The sequence below is a fragment of the Podarcis gaigeae genome (assembly GCF_964106915.1).
Source record: "Podarcis gaigeae genome assembly, chromosome: 1".
Classification (NCBI taxonomy): Eukaryota; Metazoa; Chordata; class Lepidosauria; order Squamata; family Lacertidae; genus Podarcis; species Podarcis gaigeae.
The window spans coordinates 116,723,731-116,741,078 of NC_139678.1; the positions used below are offsets into that span (position 1 = coordinate 116,723,731).

Genomic DNA, 17,348 nt, shown 5'->3' on the forward strand with positions numbered 1-17,348 from the left:
GTAGGAAATTTATTTCTCTTTTGGTTATGCTAATTTGAGTAGACAACAAAGCCTTTTTTGGTATTTCATCTTCCCGCCTTGAAATAATTAACATACTAGAAAATATACCGGGTGCCATAGATACTGGGTAGAAGATTACATTCAGAGGTCTGAACAGCACTTAACAGGCTGACAATTGCTACTAAGAAATCTCGCTATTCAAAAGTAGATTTTAAAAGGTAACAACAATAAGTTGCTAATAATCTTTTGGGTGGTGTGCATTAAAAGCACATCATCCAAAAGATTAAAATAAAGTGGATGAGATTTGTGTAGTCAGCTCAGTAATTGATACAAATAGAAACAGCAATTTGGAATAAGCACATCTGACAACCTCTGGAGGAATCTTGCTTTTGCATTCATGTATACAGATGTCATGATGAGAATTCGAGGAGATGTGCTCACATGTGAACACCAATGATCAAATGCTCATAAGCAACCGTTCTCATGGCAGACCCTCCAAGTGTCCCTATTTTCCAGGGACAGTCCCGGATTTACAGAAGTCTCCCAGTTTCTGATTTGACTGTGAAATGTCCTGCTAGGGAATCCCTATTTTCATTAGAGAAATGTTGGAGGGTATGGAGTTATGTGACCCCTGAGCCATCTGGGGGCAGCCCTGTATAGGAAGGTCTTTTTAAAATGTTTTATGTTTTATTATGTTTTGTATATGTTGAAAGCTGTCCAGAGTAGCTGGGGCAAGCCAGTCAGATGGGCAGAGTATAAATAGTACAGTGGTACCTCTGGATGCGAACAGGATCCGTTCCAGAGCTCCGTTCGCATCCTGAGTAGAACGTAACACGCGACTGCGTGTGTGCGGGTCGCATTTTGCCGCTTACGTGCATGCGCGTGACGTCATTTTGAGCATCTGCGCATGCACGAGCGGCGAAACCTGGAAGTAATGCACTCCATTACCAATCAGAAGCCATGCCTTGGCTTCCAAACATTTTGGAAGTCAAAAAGACTTCCGGAACGGATTCCATTTGACTTTTGAGGTACGACTGTATATTATCGTCATCATCCTCACCATCATGGAACAGGACATCCCTATTTTCATTGGAGAAATGTTGGGTGGTATGTCATGGCTATATTCCTGGCAACTGCCTCTGTCTCTCCCTTCTGCTGCCTGAAGGTCAAGAAACTTTTCCTTGGCCGGAGTAAATAGAAACAGTTGTGCCTGTAGATTCTCCCACCGCACTTCCCATTCCTCCCAGGAATTCAGGGTCTGACAATCCCAGCTCTCAGCAGGAAAAGAAACTCTGCTGGGGACTGAGGACATTTACAGCCAATGCCAGCTCTTTATTTTCTTCTCTGCCTTTCCTAGGGTACTTTTTCAGCTTTGGTAAAAGCACATGGAAAGCTGGCTCATCTAGCCCAGTAGCTTCTACACTAACAGGGAGGGAGGGGTTGTCCAGACTTTTACATAGGAGCCTTCACAGCCCTATCTTGGGCAATGAATTTTGGACCTTATGCATGCCAAACGCGTATGCTTTGCAATAGCCCTTCACAAAGGCAATGGCCATGTCAGCCAAAGAGGTACTTCCTGAGACCCTTCAGGGGATTTGTACATGCTGGCTTGGGCCGCATGAAAATTACTTAACCTTTCAGAGCAAACACATCGCCCGTGCAGTCTAGGCCACTGCAACTAGGACTGAGATGGAATAAGCATAGCATCCTCCACCATGCTGAATGTTGTAGAAGTACTGAGGATACAGGAACCATCTTTGCAAAATCACGTGCTTTTAACTGTGATTAATTCCTCTGAAATAACATCTGTCTGTCTGTCTGTCTGTCTGTCTCTCTCTCTCTCTCTCTCTCTCTCTCTCTGTGTGTGTGTGTGTGTGTGTGTGTGTGTGTCCCAGTTCTGTGTTTACATTTGCTAACATTATTTAGAATTATGCATTGCCCAATAACAGCAACAGTAGCAGCTGGTGCTGTGGCAAAGGTGTGGCACTGCTGCCGCACAGGCTCCCAAACGCAGCATGTTGCTGCCACTTACCAGAGCGGAGGCATAGGGAGCTCGGTGCAGTTCTGGCATGTGATGGGAAGAGTGGCAGATTGGCAAGCTCCCCGTGCTTTGCCCCACCCCAGTAAGTGCCAGTGACCCACTATGTTTGGAAACTGGGACAACAGAAGTTCCCCACCTACACTGCCGCATTAAATTCTACTGGAAAAGAAGAAGCTGTTTATGCCTCCTTGCACCTATCTAAGCACTTCCCCGGGAGTACAAAATGGGTGGCCAATTTTCAATAAGTGACATTTCATAGGAAACCTCGTGTATATTTTCAATTAATTTACTTTTCATATAAGACTACGTGTATAATATTCACAAAAATTCACCCTTTTGGAAGATCCTGAATAAAAGTGGTCTTTAGCCTGTTTTATGAAGTGGTTGTACAAAATTCAAGGACAAAATTCAAATTGCTTCTGTTCTAGACCTCTGTGGTGGGGCTTGAATCCACAACGCTGAGATTAAGAGTCTTATGCTCTACTGACTGAGCTATATCAAATGTGATGTTCACTTAAGTACCGTAAGCAAAAGTTGTTTTGAATGTCAAAGCTTCCTGTTTGCATGTCTGTTCCCTTTTATTGCTTTCTGTTGGGTTGTGGCTGGGGAATTGGTGGTAGGTAGCTATTTGAGTGTACCTTGAATAAAAGGTAAAGGGACCCCTGACCATTAGGTCCAGTCGTGACTGACTCTGGGGTTGTGGCGCTCATCTCGCTTTATTGGCTGAGGGAGCCGGCATACAGCTTCCAGGTCATGTGGCCAGCATGACTAAGCCGCTTCTGGCGAACCAGAGCAGTGCACGGAAACGCCATTTACCTTCCCACCGGAGCGGTACCTATTCGTCTACTTGCACTTTGACGTGCTTTCGAACTGCTAGGTTGGCAGGAGCAGGGACCAAGCAACGGGAGCTCACCCCGTTGCGGGGATTCGAACCACCGACCTTCTGATCGGCAAGTCCTAGGCTCAGTGGTTTAACCCACAGCGCCACCCGCATCCCTTATACCTTGAATACTTTATCTCAATTGGCCCAATATTGCTTTCTGGTCAGGGGTAAGACTTTCATTGATGGAGTCCTTGCATTATTTTTACTTTACATTTTTATACAAAGTAGTGCTGATCAGGAGGCAATTGTCTATTTGCCATCCATCCTCCAGCCACGAGCAACAGGGGGCACTCAAAAGAGGCAGAACTTACAAGCAGGAATTATTTTATTAGATGTGCAGGAGCCCTGAAAAGTCTCAATCGCATTCTGCCTGTCTGCTCTGCAGTACAATTATAGTGCAAATAATAAAAAAATAAATCACAAATCAGGCTTGGAAATAGGCTATACGGAAACACTGGACTTGCAACAGTTTGATACTGCCATTTAGATCCTACAAATATGTAGGATGACTATTCGAGGGGAAATTACTAGTGTGGAAACAACCGCAGCAACGTAGCTAGAGTAACCTATTTCTGTTGGAATAGCATTTGATTCTGAGTAATTACGGTCACATTGTGACCTTCCCCTGTGCTGCAATCTGTATGAATGCAAATTGTATTTCATTAATGCACTAATATTTTGAAGCTAAAGGGGGAGAAAAACCTCCTTCCTCCTAGCAGTATTCTGTGTCTTCTGCTCTATGACTGAACTGATCCCTTGTTCCCGGACAGGTCTGCTAAATGACAACACTTTTTGAGTAATTCCACCTTCAAACAAGTACCTTGCTTTGATGTATTACAATGATAGACTGAAGTGTTCATGCAATACATCACCATAGTCAGCAGTTGCTTGACTCCAAGGATTGAGAGACTGAACCAGCTGTTTTTTTTTCCTTAGGCATTCCTGCAATGCAGTTACACCAAACGACAAAAAGTCAGAAGAGGGAGAACTCTTTAAGATTCATTGACTGTGTTTTTTTTATTTTGGAAACTTTTTTACCCCGCTTTCCCCCCCCCCCCCTTTTCCAGGCTGCTTTAAAGTTTGGAACAGAAAATATGCAACTAAAATAGTACATTATATGTCAATTCCATAATTAAATCAGCTGCAAGAGAAGGTTATAAAACAGCTACATCGCCACACTGATATAATGAGAGGCAAGATGAAGTTTGTTCTCATTAGCAATTTGATTATCAGCATGGTTTAGTGGTTAGGGTGTTGGACTGGAACATGAGATACCAGATTTCATGTAGCTCACTTGGATATAGTTCAGCTGGTGGAGCATGAGACTCTTAATCTCATTGCCGTGGGTTCGAGCATTACAGGGGTTGGACTAGATAACTCTGGCGGTGCCTTCAAACTCTACAATTCTATGGCATTACCAAATGTAATGGCTCTATGATTCTATGGGTGACCTTGAGCCAGTGACCCTCTCTGTCTCACACCTACATCAGGTGGAAGGAAATTAGGGTATAAATGTAATAATTGGCTGTACAGACATGAACTTAACATATGTTCTTGAACCTTGGGCGGTTCTTTAAGCAAACTACTTGGGGTTGTACCTAGAATAATAATTATTATTCCAAGTAGGTGCAACCTCAATTATTATTATTATTATTATTATTATTATTATTATTATTATTTCTGTCTTACCTTTCTCCCAATTTGGTTTCAAGGTGGTATGCTACATTTTAAAAATGCAAGTATAAAATACAAAGTAATAAAGGCAAACTAGTTAGAAACAATAGCTAAAATACAATGAAACACATTTAGAAGTAGTTTGGGGACACCAGGCTCATACATGCTTACCTGGGAGTAAGTCACATTAATGTTGGAAGACATGTATAAGATTCCGATGTCAGTCTTGAAATGAACAACTATCACTAAGAAGTGAGACGCATTGGACATAATGGTACTTTCTTTTGAGTAAACAGACATAGGGTTGTGCTGAAAAACAATGCTAAATGTTATTTCCTGTACAACTTTATTGGTTCTACAGTGAAGCCTGACATATTGTGAAGTATCGCTATGGATTTGTTTTTCAGCCTCACGTGAAGCCTTCAATCAGCCACTTCATAGCTTTTGCACACACAAGCGTTAATGAAGTTAGCGTCAAATACCAGCAGAATGAGAAGCGTTATAACTACACAACACCAAAGAGTTTCCTGGAACTAATTAAACTCTACCAGAATCTGCTAGCGAAGAAGAGAAAAGAGTTGGTTCAAAAAATGGAAAGATTGGAAAATGGGCTACAAAAGCTGCAGACTACAGCTTCACAGGTAGGTTATGAAATGTTTTTCTGGGAAAGAAATACCGAAATCCCCAAGATCTCAGCAGCAACAGACATTGCCTCAGCTGTAGCATCCTCTGATTCTGGGTAGAGGAAGTGTACACTGCAGAGTTAAAGAAGAGGCACCTCACTACCATAGTCTTGAGTGGGAGCGGGAGAGTGACCTCTGACCTGGAAGTTATTTCTCCCTGTGGAGAAAACTGTGGAGGACCAAAATTCTTTGATACCACTAATGGCCGCATGTGCACTTCCAAAAAAGAGACAAAAACTTGCATGGAACTTGCATATATATGCCAATTTATCTGTATATATGCAAATTTAGGGGGGGAAGACTATAACATAAATACAGTACATCTCACCGAAGAAAAGACGACGGTGGCCAGGTGGACTTGTGTTCCATCTGCTGCCCATATGCCATTGATTGACAACTTCAAGGCCCTTGCTTTCCTTTTTTTATGGTTCTTTATCTTTAAATCCCCATACCTCAAGCCATATAAATAAGAGACAAATCAGACTGATTTTGAGTTAAAACAGGCCAGAACTTTATTGGATACAGATGAAAGAGGGTTTGGCTTGGGGTGACCCCTGCAGGAACTGCCATCTGGGGAGTGCCTTTGGCCCTGGCCCCGTGGACATGGCCACTCCCCCCGGATCCCTTTAACGGGATACGCCAGCATTTGGAGGGGCAGGCGGAGACTACAACCTCCCCTCCATCCGAAACACAAGATCGCCCCAATGCCCAATGGCCAACCGAGCAATGCTTGCCGCCAAACCACTCGCACCTGCATCCATCCCTTAATGCCTTCAATCATATTGGACAACCAAATATCATTTCCTGGTAGGGAAAGATGCATGCCTTCCGGCCGAAACAGTGTCTCACCTGAGAATGTGATCTTGGAGTGGTAAACCACCCAACCACCTCACTGCGCGGTTAGCCTTTTTCTGAGCCCGGTTGATGCCCACTGGGTCCAGGTTGTGCCATTGTCGTCTCTCTACCAGGAAGGGGCACTGAAGTTCCAGTTCCCTTGTTGGGGCCCCAGGGAAGCCTCTGCCCTCCCGCAACACCACCGCACCAAGAGGCTGAGCGGACTTATGCAACCTTCCTTCCCTTTTGCTCCCCTGACTTCATGCAAATCCAGGATTGTGCTGTGGCACTACACATCCTCCAATGGGGCTGCGCAGTGACATTCTCACGTCATGCTAGGGTGTTTATTCCAGAACTTTCCACCCTTTGACAATGATCAAGCAAAGGTAGACCAACTCTAAGAAGAAAGAGAGTTCCGGCCTATTTTCTAGGGCATAACCATTGATAGTACCAGGGCTGGCAAGGTGGGGCAACCGCCTCAGGTGGCAGGATTTCCAGTGGCGGCAGATCCTGATGTAGATATTTATTTCATCCTTATTCCTTCACTCACCCCTTCTTCCCTAGCAGGGAGGGGAGGGTGCCATTTTGTGGTTTACCTCAGGTGTCAAATTGTATTGGGCTGATCCTACCTACTGTGTTCAGGATTAAGAGTTCTGTTTTCGAAAGAGGAGCTATGTGGAGAGCTAATGTTTAGCGGGATAGAGAGAGTTAAGGATGAGAGTGAAGAGGCCAAACCGTACACTGTGAGCTTATAGTTCTTCTGCCATTCTATAGTATTAACAAGCTATACATTTTTCAGTATAGTTGAGAATCCCTTTTGAATTTAGTTTTTGGTATAATATTGAACCTTCTTGAACTCCTTCCTCCTTTAAAGCACACAGCACTTGTTAGTCAAAAATGTTGAGTACAAATGATGGACGCTTTGAGACTGTAGTAAGAAATTTAGTTGTATCTTTATTTGTGTTCTTTTAATATGAAGCAAACATGTGGATCTCTGTCCTGTTGGGTTTGCTTTAAAAGATAATTCTGCTTTTCAAACGACATTTCAAGAAATGCTTTGGCAAGAAGACTGTCAGTTGTATGTTCTCTCCATACTGTAGCTAAATAATGGCCATTAATATTTCTTTGAATGAGACTTCATGAAAATTGTAGCTGTGAACATGCAATCAGCTCATTTATGAACTAACAAGCATTGCCCTAGGGGCAGTCTCAACTGACATTCATCATTTTGCATAAAATTGACTTTCTCTGCTAATAGCATATTGTACGCACATAATTTTATCATCTTACTTTAGCAATATCTCCTTGTGGGGGCGGGATTTGCAACTGGTTAGCTTTTCATGACTGACAGGTTCTAAACTTCCATCACTCATGATCTGGATCCACTTATTATAGACTAGTCCACAAGTCCTCCCATTGCTGTTGCTTGAAATTTTTAAACAAAAGTAATTCAAAATGTTCCACTTATATGCAGCTGGGCCGTTGCATCTTTCTGGGTGCTGAGAAACAGCTTAAGGACGTGTCCACTTTTGGACATTACTCAGCTGTTCATCCACTTCCCCTCAATTCAAATTAAGCCAGAGTAGTCCACATACACACTGACATCATTCGCGCATGTCACAAAGCACCGGCCCCCTCAGTTGCGGGGTCAAGGCGCACTGTTGGTGTCTCCTAGTAGAATTATATGCATTTTTCCTAAAAGGGTTAAAAGCAGGTGTTCACTTAGATGGGAAAAATATACAGCGATGCACAAATAACTCTGTTGGGCTGAGGATTAAATATACTATAATTCACTCCCTGCTTCAATCGTCTTGCAAATTAAAACAGGAAGAAGATAGTGGGAGCTTTTGGTTTATATGAGAGAAAGAAAGAGAGGTGTAATCAGATAACCAATCAAGGTTGCCTAATCTGCCCATTCTGCTTTAGGCAGGGGCTAGATTTTGCCACTTTTTTCTATATCACAACCCGTTACCTTTCTCCCTCAGAACCCGTTGGCAACTGCTCCTATCTGCTAGCTTGTCCTGGATTTCTTGTCACAATAGAGTATGACAATGAGACAAAACCCAGGAATATGTACGATACTCTTTAATTAAGTAAATAGCGTGTCAGTTCAGAGCTTTCCCCCCTCTGGTGTTAAGAACATGATTTATTTCCACTTGACACAAGAAAAGTCAGAGAGATGTTTTTGGTAGAAAATTCTTCTACACGTTGAAGCTGCCGATTCGCAAATAACTAGTGGTGACGGAGCTACATTCAAACATGCTCAGCTTCTTGTTGTTGCAAGTGCTTTGAGAAACAGGTTTCAATCCTGTGCACGCTTCCAGAGGAGCAAACGGAACTCAGGAACTTCTTCCTGGTGATTCAAGTAATGAAGAATAACAGAATAAATTGGTGGTGGTTGTGAGATTCTGTGGTGGAGGAATCATCACTTCCTAAGCCAAACTGGCTTGTTTCAACCAGATGGGATGCAGCTTTTTTCAGGGGGGCTATAATATCATTTTGCTTTACCCCCTTTTGAGACCTGCCACTGGTGTGATGCACCATCAGTAATACATCTATGCCCACATAATGAGGTTTCCACTGTGGGTGTAATAGCCACCTTACTTGGACTACTGCAATGCGCTCTACATTGGGCTGCCTTTGAAGGTGACCCGGAAACTACAACTAATCCAATCCCAGAAACTACAACTAATCAGAATGCGGCAGCTAGACTGGTGACTGGGAGCGGCCGCCAAGACTACATAACATTGGTCTTGAAAGACCTACATTGGCTCCCAGTACGTTCCCGAGCACAATTCAAAGTGTTGGTGCTGACCTTTAAAGCCCTAAACGGCTTTGGTCCAGTACAGTGGTGCCTCGCAAGACGAAAAGAATCCGTTCCGCGATTCTCTTCGTCTAGCGGTTTTTTCGTCTTGCGAAGCAAGCCCATTGACAGCTTAGCGGATTAGCGCTATTAGCGGTCTAGCGGCTTTTAGCGATCAGCTGTTAAGCGGCTTATCAGCGGAACAGCTGATAAGCGGCTTAGCGGCTTAGGAAAGGGGGGGAGCGAAAAAAATCTGTGGGAACTCGCAAGATATTTTCGTCTTGCGAAGCAACCCCATAGAGAAATTCGTTTAGCGAAGCGCCTCCAAAACGGAAAACCCTTTCGTCTAGCGGGTTTTCCGTCTTGCGAGGCGTTCATCTTGCGGGGCACCACTGTATATCTGAAGGAGCGTCTCCACTTCCATCATTCTACCCAGACACTGAGGTCCAGCGCCGAGGGCCTTCTGGCAGTTCCCTCACTGCGAGAAGCCAAGTTACAGGGAATCAGGCAGAAGGCCTTCTCGGTAGTGGCCCCCACCCTGTCGAATGCCCTGCCATCAGATGTCAAGGAAATAAACAACTACCTGACTTTTAGAAGACACCTGAAGGCAACCCTGGTTAGGGAAGCTTTTAATGTTTGATGTATTACGGTATTTTAATATCGTGTTGGAAGCCGCCCAGAGTGGCTGGGGAGGCCCAGCCAGATGGGCGGGGTATAAATGATATATTATTATTATTATTATTATTATTATTATTATTATTATTATTGGCAAGGCTCATCTCTGCCAATGGAGAGATGTTATCCTATAACGCCTTAGCTGGCCTTTGACCAAATTTGGGGTTGTTCTTGTTTCTCATAATGTCAGTTCATTTATTCTAGGGGATTTTGTTTAAAGGCTTCCCGTGGGCACCAGGTTGGCTGTAGAATGGGAACAGGTTGTTGGACCACATGGGCCACTTGTCTGGTCCAGCAAAGCCATTCTGATATTCTTGTGGAACAAGGAAGAATGGCTGCATCGGACATTAAAGAAGCTTGTTATTCCTCGTTATTTTCATGTTTCCCCTTCTGTTTATATAAGGTGTAATGATCTCGTCCTACTTTTTCTTAAGCAGCAAGACTTCACATTTGTTCAAAAACAGCGAAATCCAAATAAGCACTGACATAACCTGCTCCGGATAGTTTGAAAATTGTTGGGAATATTTCTTTATTAGGGGACATTTTGACCCCCCGCATCAATATGCTGGTCAATAGACTGTAAAATCATACTGGTGCCTTCAAGGCAATCTTTTTTTATAAATACAGAAATGTAATTATGCATCCTCTAGAGGGCTGAAAATAATTATACAAGTGTACAACAAAGCCTAAGGCAATGACTCCTTTTAACTGGTTGTTTTGAATATCATTTAAATCTTGTTAAAACTTAATTACCCAATTATGCTTGCTACATTTTAGGTGGAAGATCTGAAGTCTAAGCTTGCCGTTCAAGAGATAGAACTTCATCAGAGAAACAAAGACACTGAGGCTCTTATTGACAAAATTGGCCAACAGACAGAAAAACTAAGTCAAGAAAAAGCCACCGCAGATGAGGAGGAAAAGAAGGTATAGAGATATGAATGATAGGCACAACTGAGTCACACACACATATAGACTTAGGCCATGGTCCTAATCCCTCTTACTAGAGGGAAGAGCGCTCCAAGTGTTCCTATTTTCCAAGGATAGTCCTGGATTTACAGAAGCCATCCTGGTTTCTGATTTGATCCCGGAATGTCCCACTTTCCATCAGAGAATTGTTGTAGGATATGGAGTTAGGTGCAAGCCCTGAGCCAAGGAGATAAATAACTATACAACCTTTAGAAAACTCTTGTAGGCAACACTGTATAGGGAAGTGGTTTAATGTTTAATTGTGGTTTAATTATGGTTTAATGTTTTATTATGTTTTCATGTACGCTGGAAGCCTCCGAGTGGCTAGCATAATGCAGTCAGATGGGCAGGGTAATGATGATGATGATGATGATGATGATGATGATGATGATGATGATGCTGATGATGATGAATAGGGCGTTCCCAGTGCTTTTTTTCTGTGATTGTGTCAGAACATGCCACAGTTTTTCTTTGACATAGAGAGAAGCTACATGGTCTTCTGTTGTCCAAAGAGAAGAGAATTTTTATCATACTTGTTTGTATTGCTATTTTATTGCTGTGGCTTTGGAAATTGTTTTTAGATTGACCTGAATTATATTTATTTTATTTTTATTTTTTAAAATTAATATTGTATTTCAACTTTTTAAAAGTAATCTGTTATTATTCTAATTCTATGTTTATATTGTTCTGCACTGTATTGGGTGGAATCTGTACTAAAAGGTGGTTTGTCAGTATTTGCATATATATTGCCCTATCATGATGACACCCAAAAATTGGGTGCCGTCCACAAGAGGGTTGTAAGTAGCGTGACAATTATTGTGCAATACTTTCTAGGTGGCGGCCATTCAAGCAGAAGTAACAAAGCAGCAGAAAGAATCTGAAAATGACCTCGCCAAAGCCGAGCCAGCTCTAAACGCTGCAAATGCTGCCCTGAACACACTGAATAGGGTAACACCACTTCATTTATTTGTCTGAAAGGGTTCCACACTGCCCCGTTATTTAGTTCTTTTTCAAGACAGCTTCCTGCATCACATCACTGCTGCCATTAGTCATCAGTTACTAGACCAGGGTTTCCCAAACTTCGGTCTTCAGCTGGTTTTGGACTACAACTTCCATTATCCCTAGCTAGCAGGACCCAGTTGTCAGGGGTGATGGGGATTGTAGTCCAAAAGCTGCTGGAGACCCAAGCTTGGGAAACCCTGTACTAGATGTTCAGCATGGAATATGATGTTGTTGAGTGGAATTTGTCAGTCATCACTAGATCAAGTCCGAAGCCCTTCAGCTGCTCCTGGAGTGAAAAAATAAAAACAGTGCATCACTGAAAAAGAGGACAAAAGAGAGAGTGGATTTACATTTTTAAAATTGCATGCGGTGATTTATATGCACATATGCAAATTTAAGAGGTAATGGGCAGGGTTCTGCTAATGAGTCCCGTCAGCAGAAGCCCTGTGCAAGGACTCCCACTTGTGCAATGGGGTTTTCCATACACACACCCAATTGGCTTAGGGGGTGTTGAGAGAGACTCCGGAACCTCATTTGTGGGCTGGAGAAGAAGGATTGTTCCATCTGGGAAGTGGAAATGGATCAACTTAGCATCATGTTGAATTCCTCACTACTACCATAATTTAGAGAGAAATACAATGCATCTCAGGGACACGGGTGGCGCTGTGGGTTAAACCTCAGAGCCTAGGACTTGCTGATCAGAAGGTCGGCGGTTCAAATCCCCGCAACGGGGTGAGCTCCCGTTGTTCGGTCCCTGCTCCTGCCAACCTAGTAGTTCGAAAGCACGTCAAAGTGCAAGTAGATAAATAGGTACCACTCCGGCAGAAAGGTAAACGGCATTTCTGTGCACTGCTCTGGTTCGCCAGAAGCGGCTTAGTCATGCTGGCCACATGACCTGGAAGCTGTACGCCGGCTCCCTTGGCCAATAAAGCGAGATGAGCACCGCAACCCCAGAGTCGGCTATGACTGGACCTAATGGTCAGGGGTCCCTTTACCTTTATCTTTACAATGCATCTCACCATAGTGGGAAAGACTGTGACCAGGTCAACTGTGTGCCTGCTCAGTCTGCTGTCAAGGTGTTAACAGCTGATGGGCGTCTTCATGGCTCCTGTTGCCCTCCCCTCTTAAAATTCCTTATATTTGAACTGGACTTTAAAGGTAAAAGACCCCTGGATGGTTAAGTACAGTCAAAGGCGACTATGGGGTTGAGGCACTCATATTGCTTTCAGGCTGAGGAAGCTGGTGTTTGTCCACAGACAGCTTTCCGGGTCATGGTGCCAGCATGACTAAACCGCTTCTGGCACAATGGAACACCATGATGGAAACCTGAGCGCACGGAAACGCCGTTTACCTTCCTGCCGCAGCGGTACCTATTTATTTGCACTGGTGTGCTTTCGAACTGCGAGGTTGGCAGGAGCTGGGACAGAGCAATGGGAGCTCACCCCATCGCTGGGATTCGAACCACCGACCTTCTGATCGGCAAGCCCAAGAGGCTCAGTGGTTTAGACCACCCACTATAAAGGACTGCCCACTGTAAAGTGTGACATGTGCTCACCTTAATTGGATGTTACGGTGCTCTTTTAAATAATGCCAAGGTTTTCCTTTGGAAATATAATTGGTCTGTTAATACGGATGTCTTTCCTGTTCTATCTCAGCTGAACCTAACTGAGCTAAGAACTTTCCCAAACCCACCTGCTATCGTAACAAATGTGACGGCTGCAGTCCTGGTTCTCTCGTCTCCGAGCGGCAAGATTCCAAAGGACAGGAGCTGGAAAACTGCCAAGATGTATATGAGCAAGGTAAGCAGGGGACTTCTGTGAGGGGACACAGAGATTAACGCAAAAGTCTGCGTAAACACTTCTTAATCTCTGGTGTGCCTTGATCTACTAGTTACACATAGGAGGGAAATGCCAAAGATAATGGGCATGGCAGGAGTTTGTCAAAGAACTTCAGGAAAGGAAGGAAAGTAATTAGACACCTTTGACATTCTGTCAAAGGGCGGGGGAGGGGAATGTCATGACTTTGCGCCACACATTTCCCCAAATCATACTTATTAAATGTCAGCACAGTTTCTTATAAATATAAAACCTCTTCTGTGAAGGATGGGATGTAAGAAAAGTCTTTGTACTCCCAAAGAGGCTGCAACATTTTCTGTATAATTTATGCTGCTCATAACTCCTCAACAGTTTTTTTAGTAATAGTAGTAGCTATTATTATTATTATTATTATTATTATTATTATTATTATTATTATTATTATTATTATATTATTGCTGTTGCTGCTACTACTACTATTATTAAGGTGCCAAAAATATGTGCATCTTGTGAAGTGGTTAGGAAAAAATTTTAAGCGCTAACAGCTATTGCGGGGGCAGCTTTTTCAATTAGTTTCTTTGACTTTACAATGGTACCTTGGTTTATGAACTTAAATCTGCTCCAGAAGTCCGTTCTTAAACCAAAGCATTCATAAACCAAGGCATGCTTTCCTATAGCAGTGTGGGACGCAATTTACAAATGGAACACACTCAACAGGAAGTGAAACATGTTCTTCTTCCAAGGCAAAGTTCACAAACCAAAATACCTCCTTCCGGGTTTGCAGCATTCTTAATTCAAGTTGTTCATAAACTAAGCTGTTCTTAAACCAAGGTACCACTGTACTTTGAAGGTACTGATTATCCCAAAACTGTCAGCAGCTCACCCTACTCTCGAGTAGGACCTTGGAAGAGACACATGCCCTGGAAGAGACAGGCATGTTCCCTCCCTCCTGGTCGATCGTTCGGGAGCTTCAAAACTTTCTTCTGCCCGAACATCACAGCGACCAATGCCAACAGACATCGGCACACTTAGGGATCTGCAGTGTCTTCGCAACTTGTGTAACAGACCTCAGCAACTCAGCATTTTGGCTAATCTACTTTATTTACATATAAACACACACGGAGCACTGCAACATGGCTCCCTCTCTCTCTAGCATCAGACAGCAAATAATAATATAATAATAATAATAACAACAACAACAATAATAATAAATTTTATTTATATCCCGCCCTCCCCAGCCGAAGCTCAGGGCGGCTAATAACAATAAAATAATACAACAAAGTAAATGAACAAAGGACAATAGTCCCAATTCATGGAACACAGTAACACAAACATCCTGCCTCCGTCACTTCCCACTCTGTGGAGTCAAAACATATACCATCATCTGAAAGACAACAATCACATGACTGCAACCATGGAGCAGGAATTCTAGCAAAAACATGGCCAAAAGGTCTCTTAAAAAACTTTCACAACATTAAAGAATAAACTTTGATCAGATATTTTGTCAGGGGGTCATACTAGCTTCACACAATTTAGTTAACTGTGTGTTTTCTCCTGCTCTGGAGGGTAAGACTCGAGGCAATGGCTTCAAGTTTACAAGAAAGGAGATTCTGACTTAAACATTCAGAAAAACTTTCTGACAGTAAGAGCTGTTCGGCAGAGAAGTTGTGGACTCTCCTTCCTTGGAGGTTTTTAAGCAGATGGCCATCTGTCATGGATGCTTTAGTTGAGATTCCTGCATTGCAGAGGGTTGGACTAGATGAACCTTAGGGTCCCTTCCAACACTAAGAATCCATGATTTGGGGTGGCCTCCTTCTCTTTGCTCTTTAGGTAGATGAATTCCTCCAAAGTCTCATCAATTTTGATAAAGAACATATCCCTGAAGCCACTGTTAAAGCTGTAAAAGAAGATTATCTGAGTGATCCAGAGTTCAGCCCAGAGTTTGTACGGACAAAATCTTCAGCAGCTGCTGGTCTTTGTGCATGGGTTATTAATATCATTAAATTCCACGAGGTAGGAATTAATAATATTTACCTTAGCTCTACGTTATTTTCTAATTGCTTAAGAAATCGTACTCATATTTATTTATTACAGTTCTAACCCTACTTTACCTCCAAAGAGTTCAAGGTAGTGTACAAAGCTCTGCCTCCACCTGTTTTGTCCTCACAAGAACTGTGTGAGGTAGGCGAGGTTGAAGATGTTGGCTGGCCCAAGGACAATCCATAAACTTTGATTCCACAGCTCTACTCTACCAGTCACTCTCATCATTGTGTCATCATAGTGTACCTTCAGGAAAATGGATACACACTTTGGACAGCCTTAAGCTATTTGAAGGGACACTGGTGGTGCTGTGGTCTAACCACAGGTCCTAGGGCTTGCCAATCAGAAGGTCAGCAGTTCAAATCCCCGCGACGGGGTGAGCTCCCGTTGCTCGGTCTCTGCTCCTGCCAACCTAGCAGTTCGAAAGCACGTCAAAGTGCAAGTAGATGAATAGGTACCACTCCGGAGGGAAGGTAAACTGCTGCTCTGGTTCACCAGAAGCGGCTTAGTCATGCTGGCCACATGACCTAGAAGCTGTACTCCGGCTCCCTCGGCCAATAAAGCGAGATGAGCGCCACAACCCCAGAGTCAGTCATGACTGGACCTAATGGTCAGGGGTCCCTTTACCTTTTAAGCTATTTGTGTTTAACAGTTATGTGGATCTTGACGTGAAGTAAATGTATGACATTTTAAGCAGTGCTATTTTTCTAGGAAAAGAGGTGCCGAAGCACACCTTCTTCTCTTAGAATAGCAATGGCACCCACCATAGAGGGGCTGGAACTGGGGTTCCAGTCAGTTCCATCTGGAAAACAGCCCTGGTTTTAGGTATTAGGAAGATGATTATTATGTTTTTTAAAAAGACCTAAAGACAGAAAAGGCTGGCTCATCTTTAAATGTTCCAGAGCTACTAGAAATTTGGCCGGCTAAATGTTTTGCTCATTCTTGTGGCAAATGTAATAACAAAACAAATAAAAGTATTTCGTTGCCAGGAAGTCTCTCAGGCTTCTCACTTAAGCTTGAGCTAGCCAGCCAGCAATTAGAGCTATCATCTCAGACTGCTGTCATTGGTGTCCAAAACACACTCCCATAAAACAGGTCTGAAGGAGAGTGGCTGCTTTCAGGTGGCTACCAAAGGGAAAGGAACATTTTGGGGTGAGCCTTTGGGGGATGTGAATCACAGCCCCAGGAATTCTGTTCTTCTGGAGACAGCAAGAGGAGGAACATCTGGAACATATTATTGTTGACCTTGTTATTATTATACTGAATGTGCTGTTTGGGTATTTTCATATTTTATTTTATTTTTCATTTAAGCTGCTTTAAGTATTATTTTAATAAATATATAAAGAAAGGACCTACCCAAAAATCCCTACACCAGGCATGGCCAAACTTGGCCCTCCAGCTGTTTTGGGACTACAACTCCCATCATCCCTAGCTCACAGGACCAGTGGTCAGGGGTGATGGGAATTGTAGTCCCAAAACAGCTGGAGGGCCAAGTTTGGCCATGCCTGCCCTACACTAATGCTATGCAACAGAATGAAAGAATAATACACCACATCTTCCTCCCTCCCTCCCTCTTTCCCCTCTCTTCCCGGCAATCACAAGATGTCTGTGACGAAAGTGTCTCTCAGTAAATGTAAACAAACTGTGAAAAAGAAACTATGGTTTTAAAGTGAAGATGATAGGTGTACTTTCCCCATTTGTTTGTTTGTTTGTTTGTTTTGTAACACATTAAAAAAAATTAAATAAAAACTAATCTAAAAAAAGCAGAGTACACTAATTTCATCTAATATTTACTCTATGAAACCATGACCCCAATGTTACACTTTTATTTTGGTTTATTTGGTTTTACAAATATTAGTTTATAACAATCCAAAATACATATCCATATTTTGAGATTTCTCCAAATCTCTGGGCTTCCCACCTTACCTTACCC

The 17,348-nt window shown here is 42.9% G+C and overlaps 1 protein-coding gene across 1 annotated transcript in view; it reads left to right on the forward strand.

Moving 5' to 3' along the window:
* The window catches only part of LOC310833208 (dynein axonemal heavy chain 11-like), a 217,438-nt gene that overhangs the window by 132,833 nt on the left and 67,257 nt on the right, over positions 1–17,348 (forward strand). The window contains exons 47-51 of the mRNA XM_083715704.1: positions 5,006–5,239; positions 10,371–10,517; positions 11,394–11,507; positions 13,217–13,360; positions 15,206–15,388. Coding sequence (XP_083571830.1) covers positions 5,006–5,239; positions 10,371–10,517; positions 11,394–11,507; positions 13,217–13,360; positions 15,206–15,388 — 822 coding nt within the window. The remainder of the gene's footprint in view (positions 1–5,005; positions 5,240–10,370; positions 10,518–11,393; positions 11,508–13,216; positions 13,361–15,205; positions 15,389–17,348) is intronic.